This window comes from Oncorhynchus masou, chromosome 27 (genome assembly GCF_036934945.1).
Source record: "Oncorhynchus masou masou isolate Uvic2021 chromosome 27, UVic_Omas_1.1, whole genome shotgun sequence".
Taxonomy (NCBI): Eukaryota; Metazoa; Chordata; class Actinopteri; order Salmoniformes; family Salmonidae; genus Oncorhynchus; species Oncorhynchus masou.
This window is the reverse complement of record NC_088238.1, coordinates 41267494-41290161: the sequence shown is the minus strand read 5'-3', so window position 1 is coordinate 41290161 and position 22668 is coordinate 41267494. Positions and strand designations below refer to the sequence as shown.

Genomic DNA, 22668 nt, shown 5'->3' with positions numbered 1-22668 from the left:
CCAGAAACAGGCAAAGGTCAAAACCAGAAGGACTAGAAAAAGAGAATAGCAAAAGGAGTACAGGAAAAACAACGCTGGTTGACTTGACTAAACATACAAGACAAACTGGCACAGAGAGACAGGAAACACAGGAATAAATACACTGGGGAATATAAGCGACACCTGGAGGGGGTTTAGACAATCACAGGAACAGGTGAAACAGATCAAGGCGTGACAGAAATCAAAATCTATTTAAATTACAGGTTGCAATGCATCAAAATAGGAAAAACACCAAGGGGAATGAATACTTTTGCAAGGCACATTACAGTATATTTACAATAATATATATGGGGGACTGGAAATGATGCAGACAATTACATTGATGGAAGCCATAATCTATCCACCATGTTAAAGCTGATCTACCCCTTAAAATAAGTTTTACAAGTGAGCATTTAACACTACAGCTTAAACTGAGGGGGCGGGAAGTTGTGAGAATCGTATTTAGGGCAGGGAACTGCCATCACCTACTTAGTTTGTTTTGAGTAACTCAACCTTGACAGAGATCAGAGAATGATGCCAGACTTCATCACTTACACTAAAACAATGAACATTTTATGGTTTCTATTCATCCTCACAGGTAACCCATACCAATTTCTTTTTTTCAAGATAGTTAAGGTTGAGGTGACTTCTAGAAATAGATTTAATAAACGGTGCACATGTATTTTCCAAAGGGAAATAAGCTTTTAGGACAAAAGAAAAATGTCAAATAACAGTCAGGAATTAGAAAAAATATGGAGGTAAATAGTTAGCCTAGTATGCTATTCGTATTTTATCCCCTGCTGAAAAACATTGCACCCGGTGAACCTTTTCCTTTTTTTCTATAGGGACCTGGGCTGAAGTTCCGCCAATAGACAAGTATGGGTTGAAGGGAGGTTTGGTGTGTCTGGCCGTTGCTGAATCCCCTAGGGAGCATGAACTTAAATGGCAATTCAAAAGTGATGTAATAGTTGATAATAAAGAGATCTCTCCTCAATACAAGGAGAAGGTGCAATATAACCCAGTGAACCACTCTCTGTGCATTAAGAATCTGAAGGAAACGGACAGTGGAATTTACTATCTGACTGTTGGAAAATGGCATCTAGAAACTCTTATTGAGTACAAAGTAACAATACAGGGTGAGTATAATTCAAAATTTAACTGAGGGCCCACAAAAAGGCTATTGCCGGCTCTGACTGGGTGTGTGGGTATGGATGTTAGTAAGCAGACCCGAGAAAACGTTGGTCCCTCATGATGAGTTCAGATGTTTTTGTGTCCCCCACCACCATCAAAGTTGCTCATCCTTGTTCTAGGGAAGTGGTCTCCAACAGGTCGATTAGGAGCTACTAGTAGCTCGCATACCACCTATGAGTAGCTCACCAAATAATTCTGAAAGGACATGCAATTTTCAAGTGTTCAACCGCTAGCCGTCAAAAACAAATCGTACAATCGCAACTTTAACATTATCACACCCCTAGTTAGCCATTATCGGCTTAAAAAGCCAAACCTAACACAATATCTGACAAATAATTTCCAGCAATATTGCCCCTGTTTGTCTGTGTGGTGCCGCGTTTGTCTATCACTCCGTGTGTAGCCAGTTGATGTGATAACTGTCTTGTTGGTCGACTGAAATATGTCCCCCTAAACCTTCTCAATTATATGTTAATTGCAAAGTAGGCTTACCTGGCAGAAGTGTACCATGAGTAGTATATCATTTGTATCTGATATTTGTTATTTACAAACATTTCCATGAAATTAGCAGCAGTAGTACAGAACCATCAGTGGCACATTACTCACTCACGAGCTGCGCAATTAAAGGGCCAGATGCGCAATTCATCTAAATCTGTTAGTTTTTTTCAAGACCTAAAAAAACGTGTGCTTTATCCATTGACATGGACTTAGAACCTCAAATTCTGTTGTTTCTTTAATAACAATTGTAATTTTAAAAGAGAAAAACAAAAACATATAAAATCAGGAAAAATGAAACAAAACATAATTTGGGAAAATGTATAACATAATTTGGGGAGAAAATCACATATTTTATAGGGCCCCCCTTAGTTATTTATTAACCATTATTTGACCACGTATATTGATAGAAAACACAGTGCACCCACTTTCTCTTGTAGACTAAAGACGTGGGGAAGAGTTGCAGGGGAGAGGAGAAGAGAAGAATGTGCCTGTTTGAAAGCTAGAAAAAAATGAGGAGCTCATGACATGTTTGATTTTTTTAAAAGCAGCTCTCATTCTAGAAAAGGACCCCTGGTCTAGAGAGTGTATTGAATGTGTTAACTTCATGCAGGAGAAAGGCAGCCATGATGATAATACATTTTTATATTTCTGTAGAGTGGAGATTTATTTATTTCGTTTGACCTTTTATACCTACTTACATTTTCAATTGTGTATGTTGCTGGTTATTATTACAGTATAATAACTATTATAAATTGAGAATATTACAGTACATTTCAAACCATACCCTATGTAGAAGCAGAAGTAAAATTCCTGACTTAGGGAAAATGAGAAATACTGGGAAATGAATCATTCTGAGTACCAAATGGCTGTTTAATTGAATACACTATACATACAAAAGTATGCAGACACCCCTTCAAATTAGTGGATTCGGCTCTTTCAGCCACACCTGTTGCTGACAGATCGAGCACACAGCCATGCAATCTCTATAGACAAACATTGGCAGTAGAATGGCCTTACTGAAGATCTCAGTGACTTTCAACATGGAATCGTTATAGGATGCCACCTTTCCAACAAGTCAGTTCATCACATTTCTGCCATGCTAGAGCTGCCTCAGTCAACTGTAAGTGCTGTATTGTGCAATGGAAATGTCTAGGAGCAAGTCCCAGCCTCGAAGTGGTAGGTCGCACAAGCTCACGGAACGGAACTGCTGAGTGCTGAAGTGCGTAGCGCGTAAAAGTCGTCTGTCCTCAGTTGCAACACTCACTAATAAGTTCCAAACTGCCTCTGGAAGCAACATCAGCACAATAACTGTTTGTCAGGAGCTTCATGAAATGAGTTTCCATGGCAGAGCAGCCACACACAAGCCTAAGATCACCGCGCGCAATGCCAAGCGTCGGCTGGAGTGGTGTAAGCTCGCCGCCATTGGTTGGATCTGGGTTTGGCGGGTGCCAGAAGAATGTGCCAACTGTAATGTTTGGTGGAAGAGGAATAATGGTCTGGGGCTGTTTTTCATGGTTCGGGCTTGGCCCCTTAGTTCCAGTGAAGGGAAAACTTAAAACTACTGCATACAATTACATTCTAGATGATTCTGTAATTCCAACTTTGTGGCAACAGTTTGGGGAAGGCCCTTTCCTGTTTCAGCATGACAATGCCCTTGTGCACAAAGCAAGGTCTATACAGAAATGGTTTGTCAATCGGTATGGAAGAACTTGACTGCCCTGACCTCAACCCCATCGAACACCTTTGGGATAAATTGGAAAGCAGACTGTGTGCCAGGCCTAATCACCTAACATCAGTGCCCGACTTTACGAATGTTCTTGTGGCTGAATAGAAGCAAGTCCCTGCAGTAATATTCCAACATCTAGTGTAAAGCCTTCCCAGAAGAGTGGAGGCTGTTATAGTAGCAAAGGGGGGACCAACTCCATATTAATAACCATGATTTTGGAATGAGATGTTCGACGAGCAGGTGTCCACATACTTTTGTTCATGTAGTGTATATCCACATTAACAATCGCTCTGGTATTCAGTAAGTATGAATAGCCATGCCCCTAAGACTGATTGACCAGAGTAGGTGCCCCTCTGCTAGGCCACACTTAGCCTTGTACATTTTTCACATGTGTAAGTTAATATTTGTCTTTATCATTTTCTCAAAAGTTAGTAGAAATGAGCATTTAAAACAGGTTTCAAAAAAATATAATCCATGGCCATACCACCGGATCCCCGTAGAAAAATGTCCCCTCCCCCAATGTCAGAGTCAAGCCTATGCCCCTGCACACAATATAAACATTCCTGCAAATGTTTTCCCACATTTTCCGACAACTACGGTCATTGCATTGTGTGTTGATGTCATCCAGTGGCTAGTTACACTATAGCTAGCTAAAACGGTCCCTTTCCTAATTAAGCCATGAATGGAGATAGGGATTTGGACTTGTGGTTTGACTTAATTCTCCGTACTGGCCAAAGATTACAATGGCGATTCTGATCCAACCACAAATTCATATATTGTGCCCCAGGCCTGAGAGGATGGAAGTTCAATATGTAGCTAGATGTAGAAGGCTAAATGTTAACTAGCTAATGTTGCCCATGAAAGAAAGTTAGGCTAGCAAGCAAGCATTTCAGCCAGGTAGCCTAGGACAACAAAAAATGAAAGTGTGTACTACTTACTGTATGACAGAGTGATAGACAGTTTTGTCAACATGAAAGAGAGAATGGCATTCACATAGGGTGAGTCATAATGTGTTTTTCTACTTGCACGAACACGCGCTTGCGCACACTCTCGCGCACACAAGCACACGCAGAAATGAGAACCATGGACAGCCACATCATATTTAGCTTACTGTTGATTGAACTGAATTATTTTTGGTGTCTTTTAGTTGCCACTGTATTAGACCAAGCATTGGTGATTTGATGATGTTGAGGATGATGAAATGGTACTGCAATAGTGGAGGTAGCTGCTGTTTTCTTTGCAACTTGCGTTAACTCTATGTCCTTCCAAATCAATAGTTGTTTTGTGGTCCCAAAATGTTGGAAACATTAATTTGCTTGACCATGCTGTAGGTCATGTAACCGTTTCTTACGTGCAATATGCTTTGAGGACTTGACCAGACACAGGTTGCTCTCTGGTTTTGGGATGAAACAAAGGTGTGGTTTAATTTATTCTGCCACTGTGTCTTCTTAATGTTTCAGGCTTAGGCCTATATAACACAAAAGTTGTAAGATGGCTTGTTTGTGGCTTTGCTTTCCCAGCGATTTCACCCACACACTGGTTATAACTGGTTTATGCACAATCATTATTTTGTTTTACTATAGGATTAAACTACAGGAGATTCCTCACACTCCTCTGACTCTTGTTGTCATGAATATAACCTTTTTTCCAACTCCACTGGTTCTTGTAGAAGCTGTTTCCATACCAGTCATGAAGGTGGTGTCTCTCTACTCCAACTCAAGTAGGGGACAATGTAACATCACAGTGAACTGTTCTGTTAAAGACGTCTGGGCATTGTCTGTCTGTAACGGGCGACAGTGCACACTGTCACAACAGTCACTCACCGTAGTCAATATCACCATCTCCAAAGACAACAGCACTATCCAGTGCACAGGCAAAAATCACGTCAGTGCAGAGACCAACTCACAACCCATGAAGGACATATGTAAGTCCAATTTACTAGCTTCCACCTTCTGTGCCTCTATCATTGTTAAAAAAAAGATCAATTTCAAAATATCATTTCTGTTAACATAATTCTGTTACAATTTTCCAGCGAAAATGTGAATAACTGTGTGTGTGTGTGTGGGTGTGTCTGTGTGTGTGTGTGTGTGGGTGTGTGTGTGTGTGTGGGTGTGTGTGTGGGTGTGTGTGGGTGCGTGTGTGTGTGTGGGTGTGTGCGACATCACAGGCATTATGAAGGGTGGGAAAGATTCGGAATACCCAGTTGGCATCATTGTGGGCAGTGTTACTGGATTGCTACTCATTATTGTGTTTGTTGGTATACGATGCATCAAATCAACCAGAAGAAGGGCCCGTAAAAACGAGCTGCCACTGCAGGTACCATCTCTGTCCATCATATATCTGTTGTCAGTGTCCCGGAAAAACCTTGTATCTCAAAAAGTGTTTTTTCCCCCCCCAGCTCTATCGCCACGTAGTCATGTCACATGGAGGGGAATGACTACTTTCAGTAGTTAAAGAACAAATGTTTCTCAAAATGTTTTAAAGAATGATCATTTGAATGTTGATAATGTCTCACATCCTAACAGGTCAACCCAGTGAGCGCTCCACAATGGGAGAGACCAAGACCACAAAACACAGGGGCTTCTGACGTAACAACTATCTACGTCGCTATAGGGAAACCAGGAGCTGCAGGAGTGGAGCTCCCGTCACCAGAAGAGATGCCAGAGTCAGCGACAGTCTACAGCACTGTGCAGCAACCAGCTGCAGAAGAGTCTCACCTAGTGGACAAAGTGGGCGCTACAAAAGAAGACAGACCAGGGCCGCAGAGCCCTACATCGATCTACAGCACTATACAGAAACCAGCAGCAGCACAGTGTTGCCCAGTGTACAAATACGGGAATAATCTCAACAAACCAGACAGAGATGCTCAATAGGAGAGAAACTACCCCTCCGTCCCTCTCACAGTTACCCTGCTATTACATTTACTAAGACTTGACCCATAGACTCAGATAGTGAAAAGCAAAACATGGAAAATTGTGAACGAGGAAGAATGAGGGGAAATTGAATATAAAAAAAACATTTACTTATTTTGCTTAATTAATCATTCCATCAATTAGCAATGTACATGCTTTATTAAAATACATGTATACAAAACAGCTGAATAAAAAAAATGGGAATCCCGTGTTTGATCCCATCTTCAACCAACTGAAAAGAAGGTTGAGATGACAGGCTCAACCAAACAATAGCAATAAAAAGACACGTACAATCAATCAACTGTATATCATATTTTTTTTGGTTATCATTTTTGTAATAAGTACCATATCTAATTGGCTAAAATACACTAAATGTAAATCGCTGGTAAATGACTGAAATGTCCAATGTAAAAGATCGATGAGAAAGCGCATTTACAAATATCAATAGAAAAGTTTCAATCAATTTCTGTAGGATCTGTTACATCTAGCTGGCTATGTGGTAGAACTACACAGGTACTATACAGGTATGACAGATTCAATGAAACTAATGTTCTATGACTGAGTGGAATTTCTTTGAATTGCACTTAATTCAATTCTACTCCCTGCCACTCAAACTCAAATTATACATCATGTGGGGTGTGGCCAATTCAATTAGAATTTCAACTCATGAGTTGAATGGGAGTCAATTCCAAAGTTCAGAATTGAGCCCAACCCTGGTGAGAATGTGTTTGTTATTGTGTATTTGAATAAATGCTTTTGAGTGTACAATGTATACATGCTTTTGAGTGTGTGTGTGTGTGTGTGTACTGTAAATTAGCCTTAAACATGTCCTTACTTGATGCTGTCATTAAGATTTGTGTTGTCAATCCAGGCCCACTGTCCGTCAATACATCGCTTCTGTCAGTCCAATCCAGTGGAGTGTCTGCAACCCTTCTCCTCAGTGATGTAGTCAAGTCACTTAACCACGAGCCCGAGTCCCTAGTGTTTGAGGTCCGAGTCCTTTATTCTCAAGTCGAGTCATGGATGCAGATGTCCTCCGACACGGATGCAAGCGTATCGACTCTGTTCGTTGCTGGGGAAGTAGTAGCTGTAACGGCGTTCTTCTTTAGTTGAAAGAGAGTCGGACCGAAATGCAGCGTGTAAGTTACTCATGTTTATTAAGTGAAGACAAACGAACGAACTATACACAAATAACTAATAAATACAAAAATAACAAACAGAACGTTAAACCTATTACAGCCTGACTTGTGCACACTACACAGAGACAGGAACAATCACCCACGAAATACATAGTGAAAACCAGGCTACCTAAATACGGTTCCCAATCAGCGACAACGAGAATCACCTGACTCTGATTGAGAACCGCCTCAGGCAGCCAACCTATTTAACACACACACACCCCTAATCAGCTACAATCCCAGACACTACAAACCCCAATACGAAAACACAATACATAATAACCCCATGTCACACCCTGGTCTGACTAACTAATAAACTAAAACACAAAATACTAAGACCAAGGCGTGACAGAACCCCCCCCTAAGGTGCGGACTCCCGAACGCAACTCAAAACCATAGGGAGGGTCCAGGTGGGCGTCTGTCCATGGTGGCGGTTCCGGCTCCGGACGTGGACCCCACTTCATAAATGACATTGTTCCTCCCCTTCGCGTCCATGGATAATCCACCCTAACCGCCGACCATGGCCGAATAGTCCTCACCCAGAACCCTACATAACAGAGGAGCAGCTCGTGACTGAGGGGCAGCTCGGGACTGAGGCAGCTCGGGACTGAGGGGCAGCTCGGGACTGAGGGGCAGCTCGGGACTGAGAGGCAGCCCAGCACTGAGAGGCAGCCCAGTACTGAGAAAAAGCCCAGTACTGAGATGAAGCCCAGCCAGGAAGTTGAATCCGGCAGATCCTGGCTGACTGGCGGATCCTGGCTGACTGGCAGATCCTGGCCGACTGGCGGATCCTGGCTGACTGGCGGATCCTGGCCGACTGGCGGATCCTGGCCGACTGGCGGATCCTGGCTGACTAGCAGATCTGGCAGATCCTGGCTGACTGGCGGATCCTGGCTGACAGGCAGATCTGGCAGATCCTGGCTGACTGGAGGATCCTGGCTGACTAGCAGATCTGGCAGATCCTGGCTGACTGGCGGATCCTGGCTGACTGGCGGATCCTGGCTGACTGGTGGATCCTGGCTGACAAGCAGATCTGGAAGGGTCTGGTTGACTGGCAGATCTGGAAGAGTCTGGTTGACTGGCAGATCTGGAAGAGTCTGGTTGACTGGCAGATCTGGAAGAGTCTGGTTGACTGGCAGATCTGGCAGATCCTGGCTGACTGGAGGATCCTGGCTGACTAGCAGATCTGGCAGATCCTGGCTGACTGGCGGATCCTGGCTGACTGGCGGATCCTGGCTGACTGGTGGATCCTGGCTGACTAGCAGATCTGGAAGGGTCTGGTTGACTGGCAGATCTGGAAGAGTCTGGTTGACTGGCAGATCTGGAAGAGTCTGGTTGACTGGCAGATCTGGAAAGAGTCTGGTTGACTGGCAGATCTGGAAGAGTCTGGCTGACTGGCAGATCTGGAAGAGTCTGGTTGACTGGCAGATCTGGAAGAGTCTGGTTGACTGGCAGATCTGGAAGAGTCTGGTCGACTGGCAGATCTGGAAGAGTCTGGCTGACTGGAAGAGTCTGGCTGACTGGAAGAGTCTGGCTGACTGGCAGATCTGGAAGAGTCTGGTTGACTGGCAGATCTGGAAGAGTCTGGCTGACTGGCAGATCTGGAAGAGTCTGGTTGACTGGCAGATCTGGAAGAGTCTGGTTGACTGGCAGATCTGGAAGAGTCTGGTTGACTGGCAGATCTGGAAGAGTCTGGCTGACTGGAAGAGTCTGGCTGACTGGAAGAGTCTGGCTGACTGGCAGATCTGGAAGAGTCTGGCTGACTGGCAGATCTGGAAGAGTCTGGCTGACTGGCAGATCTGGCTGCTCCATGCAGACTAGCTGCTCCATGCAGACTAGCAGCTCAGGCTGCTCTATGCAAACTGACAGCTCTGGCTGCTCAATCTAGACTGGCAGCTTAGGCTGCTCTATACAGACAGGAGGCTCCGGCAGCGCTGTAGAGGAGGAAGGCTCTAGAACCGCTGAACAGACGGGAGACTCCGACAGCGCAGGAGAGGGAGAAAGCGCTGGCTGCGCTGAACAGGCGAGGCGCACTGTAGGCCTGATGCGTGGTGCTGGCACTGGTGGTATTTGGCCGAGGACACGCACAGGAAGCCTAGTGCGGGGAGCTGCTACTGGAGGGCTGGGGTGTGGAGGTGGTTCTGGATAGACCGGACCGTGCAGGCACACTGGAGCTCTTGAGCACCGAGCCTGCCCAACCTTACCTGGTTGAATACTCTCGGTTGCCCTGCCCGTGCTGTGAGGAGAAATAGCCCGCACTGGGCTATGTAGGCGAACCGGAGACACCGAGCGCAAGGCTGGTGCCATGTAAGCCGGCCCAAGGAGACGCACTGGAGACCGGATGCGTAGAGCCGGCTTCATAGCATTAGGCTCGATGCTCAATCTAGCCCGGCCGATACGCGGAGCTGAAATATACCGCACCGGGCTATGCACCCGCACTGGGGACACCGTGCGCACCACTGCATAACACGGTGCCTGCCCGGTCTCTCTAGCCCTCCGGTAAGCACAGGGAGATTGCGCAGGTCTCTTACCTGACGCAGCCCTACTCCCTGATAGCCCCCCCCAAAAAAAAATTTGGGGCTGCTTTTCGGGCTTCCTTGCCAACCGTGTTCCCTCGTATCGTCGGCTCCAATCTCCGGCTGCCTCTGCTCTCCTTAGTGCCTCCACCTGTTGCCATGGGAGGCGATTTCTTCCGGCCAATATCTCCTCCCAAGTGTAGCAACCTTTACCATCCAGCACGTCTTCCCATGTCCATTCTCCGAATAATTCCTCCTCCCTTTGCTGCTCCAGCTGTCGCTGCCTGTTAACACGCTGCTCCTGTTTGCGCTGCTCCTGCCTGTTGACACGCTGCTCGGTCCGAGTGTGGTGGGTGATTCTGTAACGGCGTTCTTCTTTAGTTGAAAGAGAGTCGGACCGAAATGCAGCGTGTAAGTTACTCATGTTTATTAAGTGAAGACAAACGAACGAACTATACACGAATAACTAATAAATACAAAAATAACAAACAGAACGTGAAACCTATTACAGCCTGACTGGTTTTATAAAAATAATTTATTTAATTTATCATTCTTTACAAATCATAATTTACATACATACACAAATAATAATATTTTTAATTAAACTAATTAAATGAAACTAAACATAAACCCCAAACAAAACCTCAGGGGAGCATCTTCCCTCCCCGTCACCCTACAAAACACCTTTCCCTATCTTCCCGTCCCTAATCTATCCTCTTACAAATCTAAATGACACCCAGCCCTAAACCCCCTTCCACCTCTCCCGAGCAGCATGCTGCCCCCACTTCCTCTCCTCCCTCTTCATCCTCCCCCTCAAATCTCCTTCCACTCTCCTCACTATCCCTTCCACCCCCCAATCTCTCCCCGTCTTCACCATGTTCTGCCTGGCTTCCCACAGCCCCCGTTTAAAGAGACTCATGAGAAGCCAGAGCAGAAACCTGTCCCTATCCGTCCCTCTCACTCTCCCTACACCCCTCTCTAACCTGGCCCACGTCAATACAAAATCCCCCTTTACCAAACCTAACAACACCCGTGCCCTAGCCCATACTACTCCGGAAAAGGCACTGTCCCAAAAGACATGACGCACAGTCTCCTCCCTGCCACAAGAGGATCTTGGACAGGTGGGGGATTGCACTAAACTAAACCGGTACAAGATGGAACGTACCGGCAAACACTTATGAAGGCTCAACCAATTCAGGTCCTTGAGCCTGTTGTCCAGACCCCGCACCTGCACTCCCTCCCAGACCGCTTCCGAGATGCCTACTACAGGCGCCCGACTCTCTGCCTTTCTGACCTCCTCGTACAGGTGCCTATGATCTAAACCTACTCGGGCAACTTCAACCTCAGGGTGCGCACGCAGCCACTTGGCCGCATGACCAAAGTGCCACGGCAGCTGTTCCGCCCGAGGACCCGTGTTAGACCACACCATTATGCTTCTCGCCTGATACGAGAAAAACACCCGCAGGAAGTAACCGGACGGGTGTATCACTGGCTGAGCAAGCTCCGTTAACAAGAAAGAAACAAAAATTGTGTCCAGCTTGAGGGGGAAATGTGGTACCCCCTACCTCCCTCCCCGATGGGACAGATCATACGTGCCCTGGCGACCCACTCATACCTGCCACTCCACATAAACTGAAACACAAGCTTCACTAGAGGCCTTCTCAGACAAACCGGCAATGGGTAGATGTATGCCAAATACAAAAGCGACGGCAACACATCCACCTTTAGGACCAGGACTTTGCCCATAAAAGACAAATACCTAGCTTTCCACATTGCTAGCTTCCTCTGTACCACTGCAATACGCATGTTCCAGTTTAGCGGCGCAGAGCCGGAGGTCTCAAAATGGACCCCGAGAATCCTCAGGGCCCCCTCACAGAGAGATAACCCCTCAGGCACATCCGTTCTACCGCACCATCTTCCGAAAAACTTGACGGAAGACTTTGCATGGTTCAGAACTGCTCCCGACGCTCGAGTGAAATCCCCAAAGATGGCAAGGGACCTTGTCAGGCACGAGTCCTTGCACAACAACAAGGAAGTGTCGTCGGCGTACTGCGTCATCTTAACACGCAGTCCACCACTTCCAGGGATCAGCAGACCTTCCACCCCTGTGTCTGCCCTAATGGCAGCCCCCAGAGGCTCCATGTACAGAACGAAGAGGAGAGCCGAGAGTGGGCACCCCTGCCTGACCCCAGACGAGAGGTCAAAAACGTCACCCAAGTGACTATTTACACTAACTCGGCACCCCGCTCCGACATATAATGTACGAATCCATGCTATAAACTTCTCCCCAAATCCTAATCGACCTAACACTCTGAATAAAAATGATCTATTCACGCGATCAAAGGCTTTCGCCTGATCTAGCGCTGCTACCATAAAAGGCAGTCCTCTATCTTCAACCCAAGCGATGGAGTCCCTGATTAACTGTAGGTTCCATCTAATAGAGCGGCCCTCTACCCCGCACGTCTGATCCTCATGAACGACGTAGGGAAGGGCTGTGCGCAACCGGTCTGCTAAAACCTTTGTAATCTACACACAGCATGGTCAACGGCCGCCAGTTGCCAAGGTCAGTTACTTCCCCCTTCTTATATAAAAGTGACAGCACACCAACAGCCATTGATCCCCCCGGGACCCCCGTCTCAAGGATGGCCTTCAAGACTTCGAGGACCACTGGTCCAAGTATACCCCAAAACTTGAGATAAAACTCAGCCGGCAGCCCATCCATCCCAGGCACCTTCCCTTTTCCCATCCTCCTAAGAGCGCTCTCAACCTCTTCTAGTGAAATCTGGGCCTCCATCACTTCTCTAATGTCCTCCGGCAACCGCCTGGACAAGTGTTCTAAAAACACATTTCCCTGCTCTACATCTATTTCCCTTTCCTTAAATAAACCTTGGAAATGATCCGTTGTCACCCTGACCATATCCTCTGGTTCTCTAACTATACTACCATTTTCTTCCCTAACACCATGCATTACCTTCCTACTCTGTCTTGCCCTAACCAACCTAAAGAACATAGCAGAACAAGTCTCATTATGTTCTAGAAAGCCGCTATGCGCACGCTCCAGGAAAGCTCGAGCCTTCCGCTCCTGCAACCCCCTGAGCTGCGCCTTTAGGGTTGAGGATCTCTCCCAGTCAAACGACCCGCCGAGGTTGCCTGCCTCGTATTCGAGTTCAATTAACCTTTGGATACGATCCACCTCCCTCCTCTCCTCCCTTTTTTTCCTCTTGCAATACCCTATTATAAAAGCCCTAATCCTCACCTTAACTAATTCCCACCACTCTAAAACCCCCTCGCACATGGACCGGAGACCCTCAAGCCTCCTAAAGAAAACATAAAACCCGTCAACAAAAGCCTGCTCCTCCAGCACATCCCGATCTAGCTTCCAGTACCCCTTACCAAAGAGGCAGACCGACGACCCCACCTGCAGGAGCACCCCGTCGTGATCTGAAAAGAAAACAGGCAACAGCCGCCCAGACAACTTTCCCAAAGACCTAGGTACAAAAATATAATCGAGCCTCCGCTCAACCCCCCTGGAGTTACGCCATGTAGGACCGTCCATTTTCGGAGTAGTGTGCATACCACCATCTACCAGACCATGGCAAGCCATTAGCCTAGCAATGGCGCCTGCACTGTTATCCCCCCTCTTCCTAAATCTGTATTAAAATCCCCCCCTATCACTAATTTCCTATTTGTAACACACAGGGGCGTCAGACAGTCCACCATCTCCTTCCTGTCTGCCACCACCTGTGGCCCATACACCACCACTAATCTAAATTTACAATCCCTTATCTGTTCTTCCACTAACCTCACTGCAACTCCCCTCCAAGTCTCCGACCACTACCTTGTATCCTTTTCCCTCTCGCTCTCATCCAACACTTCCCACACTGCCCCTACTCGGATGGTATCGCGCCGTCCCAACCTTCGCTCTCTCTCCCCCGCTACTCTTTCCTCTTCCATCCTATCATCTCTTCCCTCTGCTCATACCTTCTCCAACCTTTCTCCTGATTCTGCCTCCTCAACCCTCCTCTCTTCCCTTTCTGCATCCTTTGACTCTCTATGTCCCCTATCCTCCAGGCCGGCTCGGTCCTCCCCTCCCGCTCCGTGGCTCGATGACTCATTGCGAGCTCACAGAACAGAGCTCCGGGCAGCCGAGCGGAAATGGAGGAAAACTCGCCTCCCTGCGGACCTGGCATCCTTTCACTCCCTCCTCTCTACATTTTCCTCCTCTGTCTCTGCTGCTAAAGCCACTTTCTACCACTCTAAATTCCAAGCATCTGCCTCTAACCCTAGGAAGCTCTTTGCCACCTTCTCCTCCCTCCTGAATCCTCCTCCCCCTCCCCCCTCCTCCCTCTCTGCAGATGACTTCGTCAACCATTTTGAAAAGAAGGTCGACGACATCCGATCCTCGTTTGCTAAGTCAAACGACACCGCTGGTTCTGCTCACACTGCCCTACCCTGTGCTCTGACCTCTTTCTCCCCTCTCTCCAGATGAAATCTCGCTTCTTGTGACGGCCGGCCGCCCAACAACCTGCCCGCTCGACCCTATCCCCTCCTCTCTTCTCCAGACCATTTCCGGGGACCTTCTCCCTTACCTCACCTCGCTCATCAACTCATCCCTGACCGCTGGCTACGTCCCTTCCGTCTTCAAGAGAGCGAGAGTTGCACCCCTTCTGAAAAAACCTACACTCGATCCCTCCGATGTCAACAACTACAGACCAGTATCCCTTCTTTCTTTTCTCTCCAAAACTCTTGAACGTGCCGTCCTTGGCCAGCTCTCCCGCTATCTCTCTCAGAATGACCTTCTTGATCCAAATCAGTCAGGTTTCAAGACTAGTCATTCAACTGAGACTGCTCTTCTCTGCATCACGGAGGCGCTCCGCACTGCTAAAGCTAACTCTCTCTCCTCTGCTCTCATCCTTCTAGACCTATCGGCTGCCTTCGATACTGTGAACCATCAGATCCTCCTCTCCACCCTCTCCGAGTTGGGCATCTCCGGCGCGGCCCACGCTTGAATTGCGTCCTACCTGACAGGTCGCTCCTACCAGGTGGCGTGGCGAGAATCTGTCTCCTCGCCACGCGCTCTCACCACTGGTGTCCCCCAGGGCTCTGTTCTAGGCCCTCTCCTATTCTCGCTATACACCAAGTCACTTGGCTCTGTCATAACCTCACATGGTCTCTCCTATCATTGCTATGCAGACGACACACAATTAATCTTCTCCTTTCCCCCTTCTGATGACCAGGTGGCGAATCGCATCTCTGCATGTCTGGCAGACATATCAGTGTGGATGACGGATCACCACCTCAAGCTGAACCTCGGCAAGACGGAGCTGCTCTTCCTCCCGGGGAAGGACTGCCCGTTCCATGATCTCGCCATCACGGTTGACAACTCCATTGTGTCCTCCTCCCAGAGCGCTAAGAACCTTGGCGTGATCCTGGACAACACCCTGTCGTTCTCAACCAACATCATGGCGGTGGCCCGTTCCTGTAGGTTCATGCTCTACAACATCCGCAGAGTACGACCCTGCCTCACACAGGAAGCGGCGCAGGTCCTAATCCAGGCACTTGTCATCTCCCGTCTGGATTACTGCAACTCGCTGTTGGCTGGGCTCCCTGCCTGTGCCATTAAACCCCTACAACTCATCCAGAACGCCGCAGCCCGTCTGGTGTTCAACCTTCCCAAGTTCTCTCACGTCACCCCGCTCCTCCGCTCTCTCCACTGGCTTCCAGTTGAAGCTCGCATCCGCTACAAGACCATGGTGCTTGCCTACGGAGCTGTGAGGGGAACGGCACCGCAGTACCTCCAGGCTCTGATCAGGCCCTACACCCAAGCAAGGGCACTGCGTTCATCCACCTCTGGCCTGCTCGCCTCCCTACCATTGAGGAAGTACAGTTCCCACTCAGCCCAGTCAAAACTGTTCGCTGCTCTGGCCCCCCAATAATGGTGGAACAAACTCCCTCACGACGCCAGGACAGCGGAGTCAATCACCACCTTCCGGAGACACCTGAAACCCCACCTCTTCAAGGAATACCTAGGATAGGATAAGTAATCCTTCTCACCACCCCCCCCCCCTTAATGATTTAGATGCACTATTGTAAAGTGGCTGTTCCACTGGATGTCAGAAGGTGAATTCACCAATTTGTAAGTCGCTCTGGATAAGAGCGTCTGCTAAATGACTTAAATGTAAATGTAATGTAAATGTGACATCCACCCCTATAACCCTCCCCTGCATTACAACAAAGGAATCTTCCACTTTTACCTCCCTGTGCCCACACAAAATCCCTACCCCAGATGAGTGCACCCCCCCTACACCCCAAACCGACTCTCCCTTGTCCCACTCCCTCTTAAATCTACTAACATCCCCTCCATCCCTCAGGTGAACCTCCTGTAAAAAACAAAAATCAAAACCCACACCCTCCAAATAACTAAAAACCACCCTCCTCTTAACAATATCTCTTAAACCCCTTACATTTAAACTAACAAAAGTAAAATTAGACTCCATGAAAAAAATAAAATAAAACATGTAATATACTCAAATACTAAACCCAGACAGAAAAAAACAAAAACAGGAGACTCACCCGATGCTCCCCTGCTCCATATCTACCGGTGAGAACACCATCTGTAATCCCGACATCCCCCCTCTTCCTCCATCACACCATCCCAGGATGCAGGAATAGTGTTTGGCTTCGGGGTGCACCCTGGGTCTACCCCCACAATCCTCCCCCTCCCCAGTGTTGCAGCTGGTTTGGAAGAAAATTGGGGAGGCTGAGTCTCCAAACAAAAACTCCCCACCTCCTCCTGTACCCAGTCCTGAGTCTTGTTAGGTGTGTCCCCACCCAAATGAAGTTGAGAGTCTTGGGAAACCAGCAGCAACCCAGAGGTTTCTCCCACCCCCATCACTCTCTTGGCCATCCCCTCCCCTCACTGTTGGCCAAACGCACCCTCCTCTTCATTCTCTTCTTTGGTGATGGCGGCAGTGGAGAGATACCACCCCCTCCCCACGCCAGCTCCTCCACCATACCCCTCATCTCTTCCACCATGTCACTTTCCCCCCAGTCCACTTGCTCTTCCACCGTCTTCTTCTCTACCATTCCTCCCTCACTTTCTTCTCTCTCATTCTCCTCCACTCGGTTGCCTTCTTCCACCGCTTTTCCTGGTTCTCCTACTCCCGTGCCTTCCGATTCCTACTCTCTTCCATCCACCGCTTCTTGCTCCTCTTCCTTCCTTGTGGCCTTCCCCTCTGGACTTGTAGTCTTGTCATGAGGCATGTTTCCTTCCCCTCCTCTTCTTCCCCCATCCCCCGCTCCTGCTCCCCCCCCAGCCGCAGACGCATATGACCTCTGACGGGCCGGGCACCCCCGCCACAGGTGTGCTGACGAGCCACACCCATGGCATGTCTTAGGCTTGTCACAATCCCTCGCCTCGTGATCCTCAGATCCACAAAATCTGCATTTTCTCATGCTGCACGAGGCGAAAATGTGTCCATAGGCCATATAGCGCCTGCAAAATGGGGGCGGACGTGCATAAAACAAAGTCCCCCTGTCAGCCCCAAGGGAGAACATAGCAGGAGGATGAAGGTATCCACCATGTCCCTTTGGGTCCTCCCTGAGGAGGGCCTGGAAACCTCTCCTCCCATTCCAAAACCCAAGGGAGTCTTTGAGGTGCCTAGCTGAGGAAACGTTATCCATGTATCTCCCCAGAAAAGCCCTCTTCATCCTTAACATAAGGGTTGTACATGTTAACAGTTACAACCCTAAAGTTATTCTTCGCCAGACTTGATATTTCGTAGTGGCACATCGGCCTCTCACCTCCCACTGCTCTTGCCCTTCTAAGGATATCATCATGTTTTTCTTCCGTATATAGCGCAACGTCGTATGCTCCCTCCAACGAGTTGCCTTGGAAACAAAACACGTCCTTCACCGTCAGCTTTAGAATCCCCATCAATATAATTCTTCCAAAAGATTCTCGTCCTAACGGCTCCAACTCCTTTTCCTTCCAAGCAAAACGAATCGTGTTAGCCAGCCCAATCCCAGGGATCGACCATGATGATGTATTTAGCACCATCTCCGCAAGGAGAATGGCGCTCGTTCTTTTCTCTTCCAATACAAGAAAAAACGAAAATCCAAAAGTGACCGCAACTGTCCGGTGAAAACTAACACAGAGACAGGAACAATCACCCACGAAATACAAAGCGAAAACCAGGCTACCTAAATACGGTTCCCAATCAGCGACAACGAGAATCACCTGACTCTGAGAACCGCCTCAGGCAGCCAACCTATTTAACACACACACACCCCTAATCAGCTACAATCCCAGACACTACAAACCCCAATACGAAAACACAATACATAATAACCCCATGTCACACCCTGGGGCCTGTTGCACAAAACTAGGATAAGGGATTAAGCCAGGATATCTTGGTGATCCTGGCTCAATTGATCCGTAATCCGGTTGCACTAAAGATGGATAGGGGGCAGGAGGATATGTTATGGTATAAATTACCATGGAGATTTATTCTGTGGAGCTAGCCTGCTCCAGACCAGGCTAAATTCCAGGATCTATTTAATCTCATCCCTAATGTCAGTCAGCAGTCACCACAAATGGAAACCAATAGTTATTTCACTGCTCACTATACATTGTTATCACATATAACTAGACCCACTGTTATTATTTAAACGTTTGTGATCATTAATTTCAATGATTTTGGATAAAAAATGATTTTTAGATGATGTTGCTATCATTAGATAATTTACAGTTTCCCACAGACTATAAGGCTATATATAAAATGATAGAATATTAGGGCCACAGAGGGGAAAAAACACAAGTCATAATATTGTAACCAGTTGTTTTAAAGGAGGACAGTTGTTAAAATGACAGATGTGGGGTATTTCGTGAAATTGTACTTCAGTATGGTTTCATAAACAAAGACATGCTGATGTGCCAGAATATTAAGTATCACATTGTCATAAGTATCAAAACTGTAAAAACAATATGTAGCTTTTCTGCAGAAAGAACCAGCCTCATAAATGTATGACTTTATCCTTTTTCTTCAGTGTGGCCCTAGTACTCTGTCATATAAACAAATACACATTCCATATGAATATAAAAACAATGTGTAACATTATGTTCCTTTATTGAATAAGGACAAAACAAAGCAGGTAAACCATCAGCTCCTTTCGAAACTGAAGTCACAGTGACTCTACAAGATGGAAAGCACAGAATCCAAGCATATTATACAAAATGATACATACACATTCAAAGGTCTGTATATAACACACCCTGCATGTCTGCACACTAAAATAAATGCAGGACAAATCCATACACATCAACTGAACAGACAAATGAATGGATGCAGTAGCCTCCTGCAGCCTTGTATTACACACAGTATACCGCACAAACATCATAAGAGGCCAAATTCTCAGCAGCCGACCACTGTCGTCATCAGGGAAGATTGCCGGATTGTCCCAGTCCATGGCTGGTGGCACTCTGGGGGCCCTCTCCTTCCTCAGGCAGGCCACATTGTGGAGGACAGCACAAGCCACAGTAATATCACATGCCCTAACAGGGCTGACCCTTAATTTGTGAAGGCAGTGAAAGCGTGCCTTCAGGAGGCCAAAGGTCATTTCAACTCTGGCCCTGGCATGGGCATGGTTGTAGGCCTGCTGTGCTTCCTGGGGGTCTGTGAAAGGTGTCAGGAGAAAAGGCTGGCAGCCATACCCCTGTCTCCCAGCAACACACCAGAGAATTCACCTGTCAACACAAAATCTCATCATTACTACCTCATAAACACAGTGATATTCTTGACACAGCCATGATGGCTATCAGTGCCTCGAAAGATTCTGGAGTCATGGACTGAGCCAGGCCATTTTGCCACAACATTGCTGATCACACAGTCAGCATTGCAGACCATCTGAAATCATAAGATGAGGAATATTACACCAATCAATGCACATCACTGGCAATGCAGAGTGTTCGTCAATGGACAATATCAAAAAGTTATGTTCACCTGAACATTAATGCTGTGAAAGGATTTCCTATTCACAAAATCGGCCTCATGGGCACCTGAGGGGGCTTTTATCCTTATGTGTGTGCAGTCCACTGCACCAATGACATTGGGGAAACCTGTCACACAAAGTAATGAGTATCCTACTATGTGTTAACAGTTGTCCTGTAATTTGTAGATCCTCTTTCCTGCAATCCTATAGAACTCCTCTTTGATGTCACAGAGTCTTCTGTGGTCAGGGAAGGAGATGAAGACATCTGCTAATGCTTTGATAGCCAGACACACACTCCTTATTGTGCGGCAAATTGTGGCCTTGTTCAGCTGTTCTGCATCCCCCACTGAGTACAGGAAGGCTCCACTAGCAAAAAAGCGCAAGGCCACACAAACCATTTGCTCCACACTCAGTGCATGGCTCCGTGCAGTGCGGTGCTTAATCCTGGGACCCAGTAGTCTGCATAGATACCTGATGCCATCTGCAGAAAACCTGTATCTTTCATATAGATGGTCATCAGGGAAGGCCAGTGGGTCCAACCGGTCCCTGAAGACCCTTTCTCGCCTGAAGGCTCTCCTCAGCACAAGTGCTTCTTCATCCACCACATCTCGCACGAATGGGCATGCCATTGTCAGAGCAGAAAGGAACACACAATTTTGGGCCTTCATATAGGCTAGTGGCCACACCTGGTGCTGGGGGGGTGGGCAAAAGAGGGCGATGCCTTATAACGATGACTTGGTTGTACTGATTGCTGGGAAAATAAAAAAAACTTAGAAAGATGCCACCGTCCTGTGTGCTCACAATAAGAGCTCATATGTCATGGCTCACTTGACTTTATGAGAATATACCTAATTTTTATTTTGAGCTGTGTCATCTTCTTGGAGCTGGGGGGAGGAAAGAAAAATAATGATTAATACATTTGTGTTACAGTTAGCATACAGTGTACATTGAAGGCATATCTCACCTCCCTCTCAAGTTTTTTTATTTCAAGGTCCAGTTTCCTAATTGTCCTCTTTTTATTTCGGACTCCAGTGCAAGATTTTCCATCTTTTTCTTCTTGTACTGAATGTCTATGTCTGCCAGTTCTATTTGGCGCCGGAGGTGGTTGCCATACAACTTTCTGATAGCTTGTGAGCTCTGTGAACACAATACAATTAGCGCAGCTGGAATTTGGCAGGATGTGGTGTCCTTTTATTAATACGCACTATGTTGCCAGGCTGGTTTTCCCACTGTATAGCATCTGGGTCCTGTAAAATAAATTAGATTTTTTGATTTTGATGAGGACTCCTCACCATTGTAGAGTAAATAGTACTTTCACAGTCTTAACATGATACCTCATGCATTCTGGAATCCAGAGAGATGGTCTCCTCCTCATCATCGTCTCCATCATGTGCTGTTGCTGCTGCACTGGGGCCTTCACCCTATCACATTTAATCGGATTCATATTGAAGCTAGTAGACAAGACATGCCAGGCCTACAGTATGCCTTTGATGGAGTACTCACTGGATCAGCATCGTCTGGTGCTTGTGCTGGTGGCTCTAACAGGAACACAGTGCTGCCAGACACTGCAAGGCAATAGGTAAACCAAAGTCAGACAGTCCAAATTGATTCAATATGAATGTGGTTGTATCCCATGTAGAGATGGAAGGACATACCTTGAATGAAGCGGGTGGCATCTTGGGAGGAACCTATGCTCGTCTCTTTCCCCCCAGGGATCCCCTCTAAGACGGGCCTGCCTTTATTTAGCTCCAAGGCCATGTCCTCTGCTGGGGTAAGGTCAGCCTTTGGTGACCCACCACCCGTGCCTTGTCTGTGGGTATTCTTTTTCACTGCTAAAACAGTACAGACAATGTGTGAGCAGGCACCTTCTGGGTACAATATATGCTTGTGCTTTGTTAAATATTAGTCAGGGACCATACCATTCTGCAGAATGTTCTTGTATTGGATTTGACCTGCTGCCATGGCCGTTTTGGCCCGTTCATGTTTAATCTACACACACACACACACACACACACACATTTAATGGAGTCACACTGCAAAAAATTACTTGGTATTTTTGTCTTGTTTTCAGTAAAAATATCAAAAAATGTATCATAGCTTTATACAGTGTGATGGAGTTACTTTACACAATTTCACTCATATCTGCAGTGCATTTCAATTAAAAATTTAACCGTTTCATAATTACAGTACAACTGCATTTTTGGAGATGTGAATTAAATATTTGAATTGTAATTGTGATGTTTCAGCGGAGCGGTGAGTGTGTAATTGTGCACTACTTACGCATTCAGGCGGTCTGCAATACTTTGCCACGCTTTTTCTCTTTGCTTTATCACTGTGGCGGTGTTGCCTTTCTTCTTAATTATATCTTTTACCTCCTCGTATGCCTCCATGAGGATTTGTGCTTCCGACGGGGAAAAGTACGCGGCTCTAGTTGCCATGGTAAATCAGTTAATCTGTGATCTGTGGCGGGGTCTATTTGAGTGAGCCGTGAGCGCGCACCTATCCAGGATTGGTTTCACCTGGTTTAATGAATCCGTGTCTGCTCATCCTGGCTTGGTCTTTGTGCAACCAATTAAGCCTGGACGCACATGTTTTGGCTTCATTGAGCTCAGCTGAGTCATTTATCCCGGATGTCTTAATTC

The 22668-nt window shown here is 46.9% G+C and overlaps 1 protein-coding gene across 2 annotated transcripts; it reads left to right on the top strand.

Annotated features, from left to right (window-relative positions):
• The first annotated feature begins 495 nt into the window (after positions 1 to 495).
• LOC135516174 (uncharacterized) lies at positions 496 to 7114 on the top strand. 2 transcript variants are annotated; one of them, XM_064940268.1, is made up of 5 exons: positions 501 to 616; positions 864 to 1154; positions 5100 to 5354; positions 5598 to 5746; positions 5956 to 7114. In XM_064940268.1, exons 1-5 carry the CDS (start codon positions 550 to 552, stop codon positions 6301 to 6303), a joined length of 1110 nt encoding a protein of 369 aa, XP_064796340.1. In that variant the 5' UTR covers positions 501 to 549; the 3' UTR covers positions 6304 to 7114. The 2 variants fall into 2 exon arrangements, with proteins under 2 accessions (XP_064796341.1, XP_064796340.1); XM_064940269.1 differs by lacking the exon at positions 864 to 1154 and having other exon boundaries at positions 496 to 616.
• The last annotated feature ends 15554 nt before the right edge of the window (positions 7115 to 22668 follow it).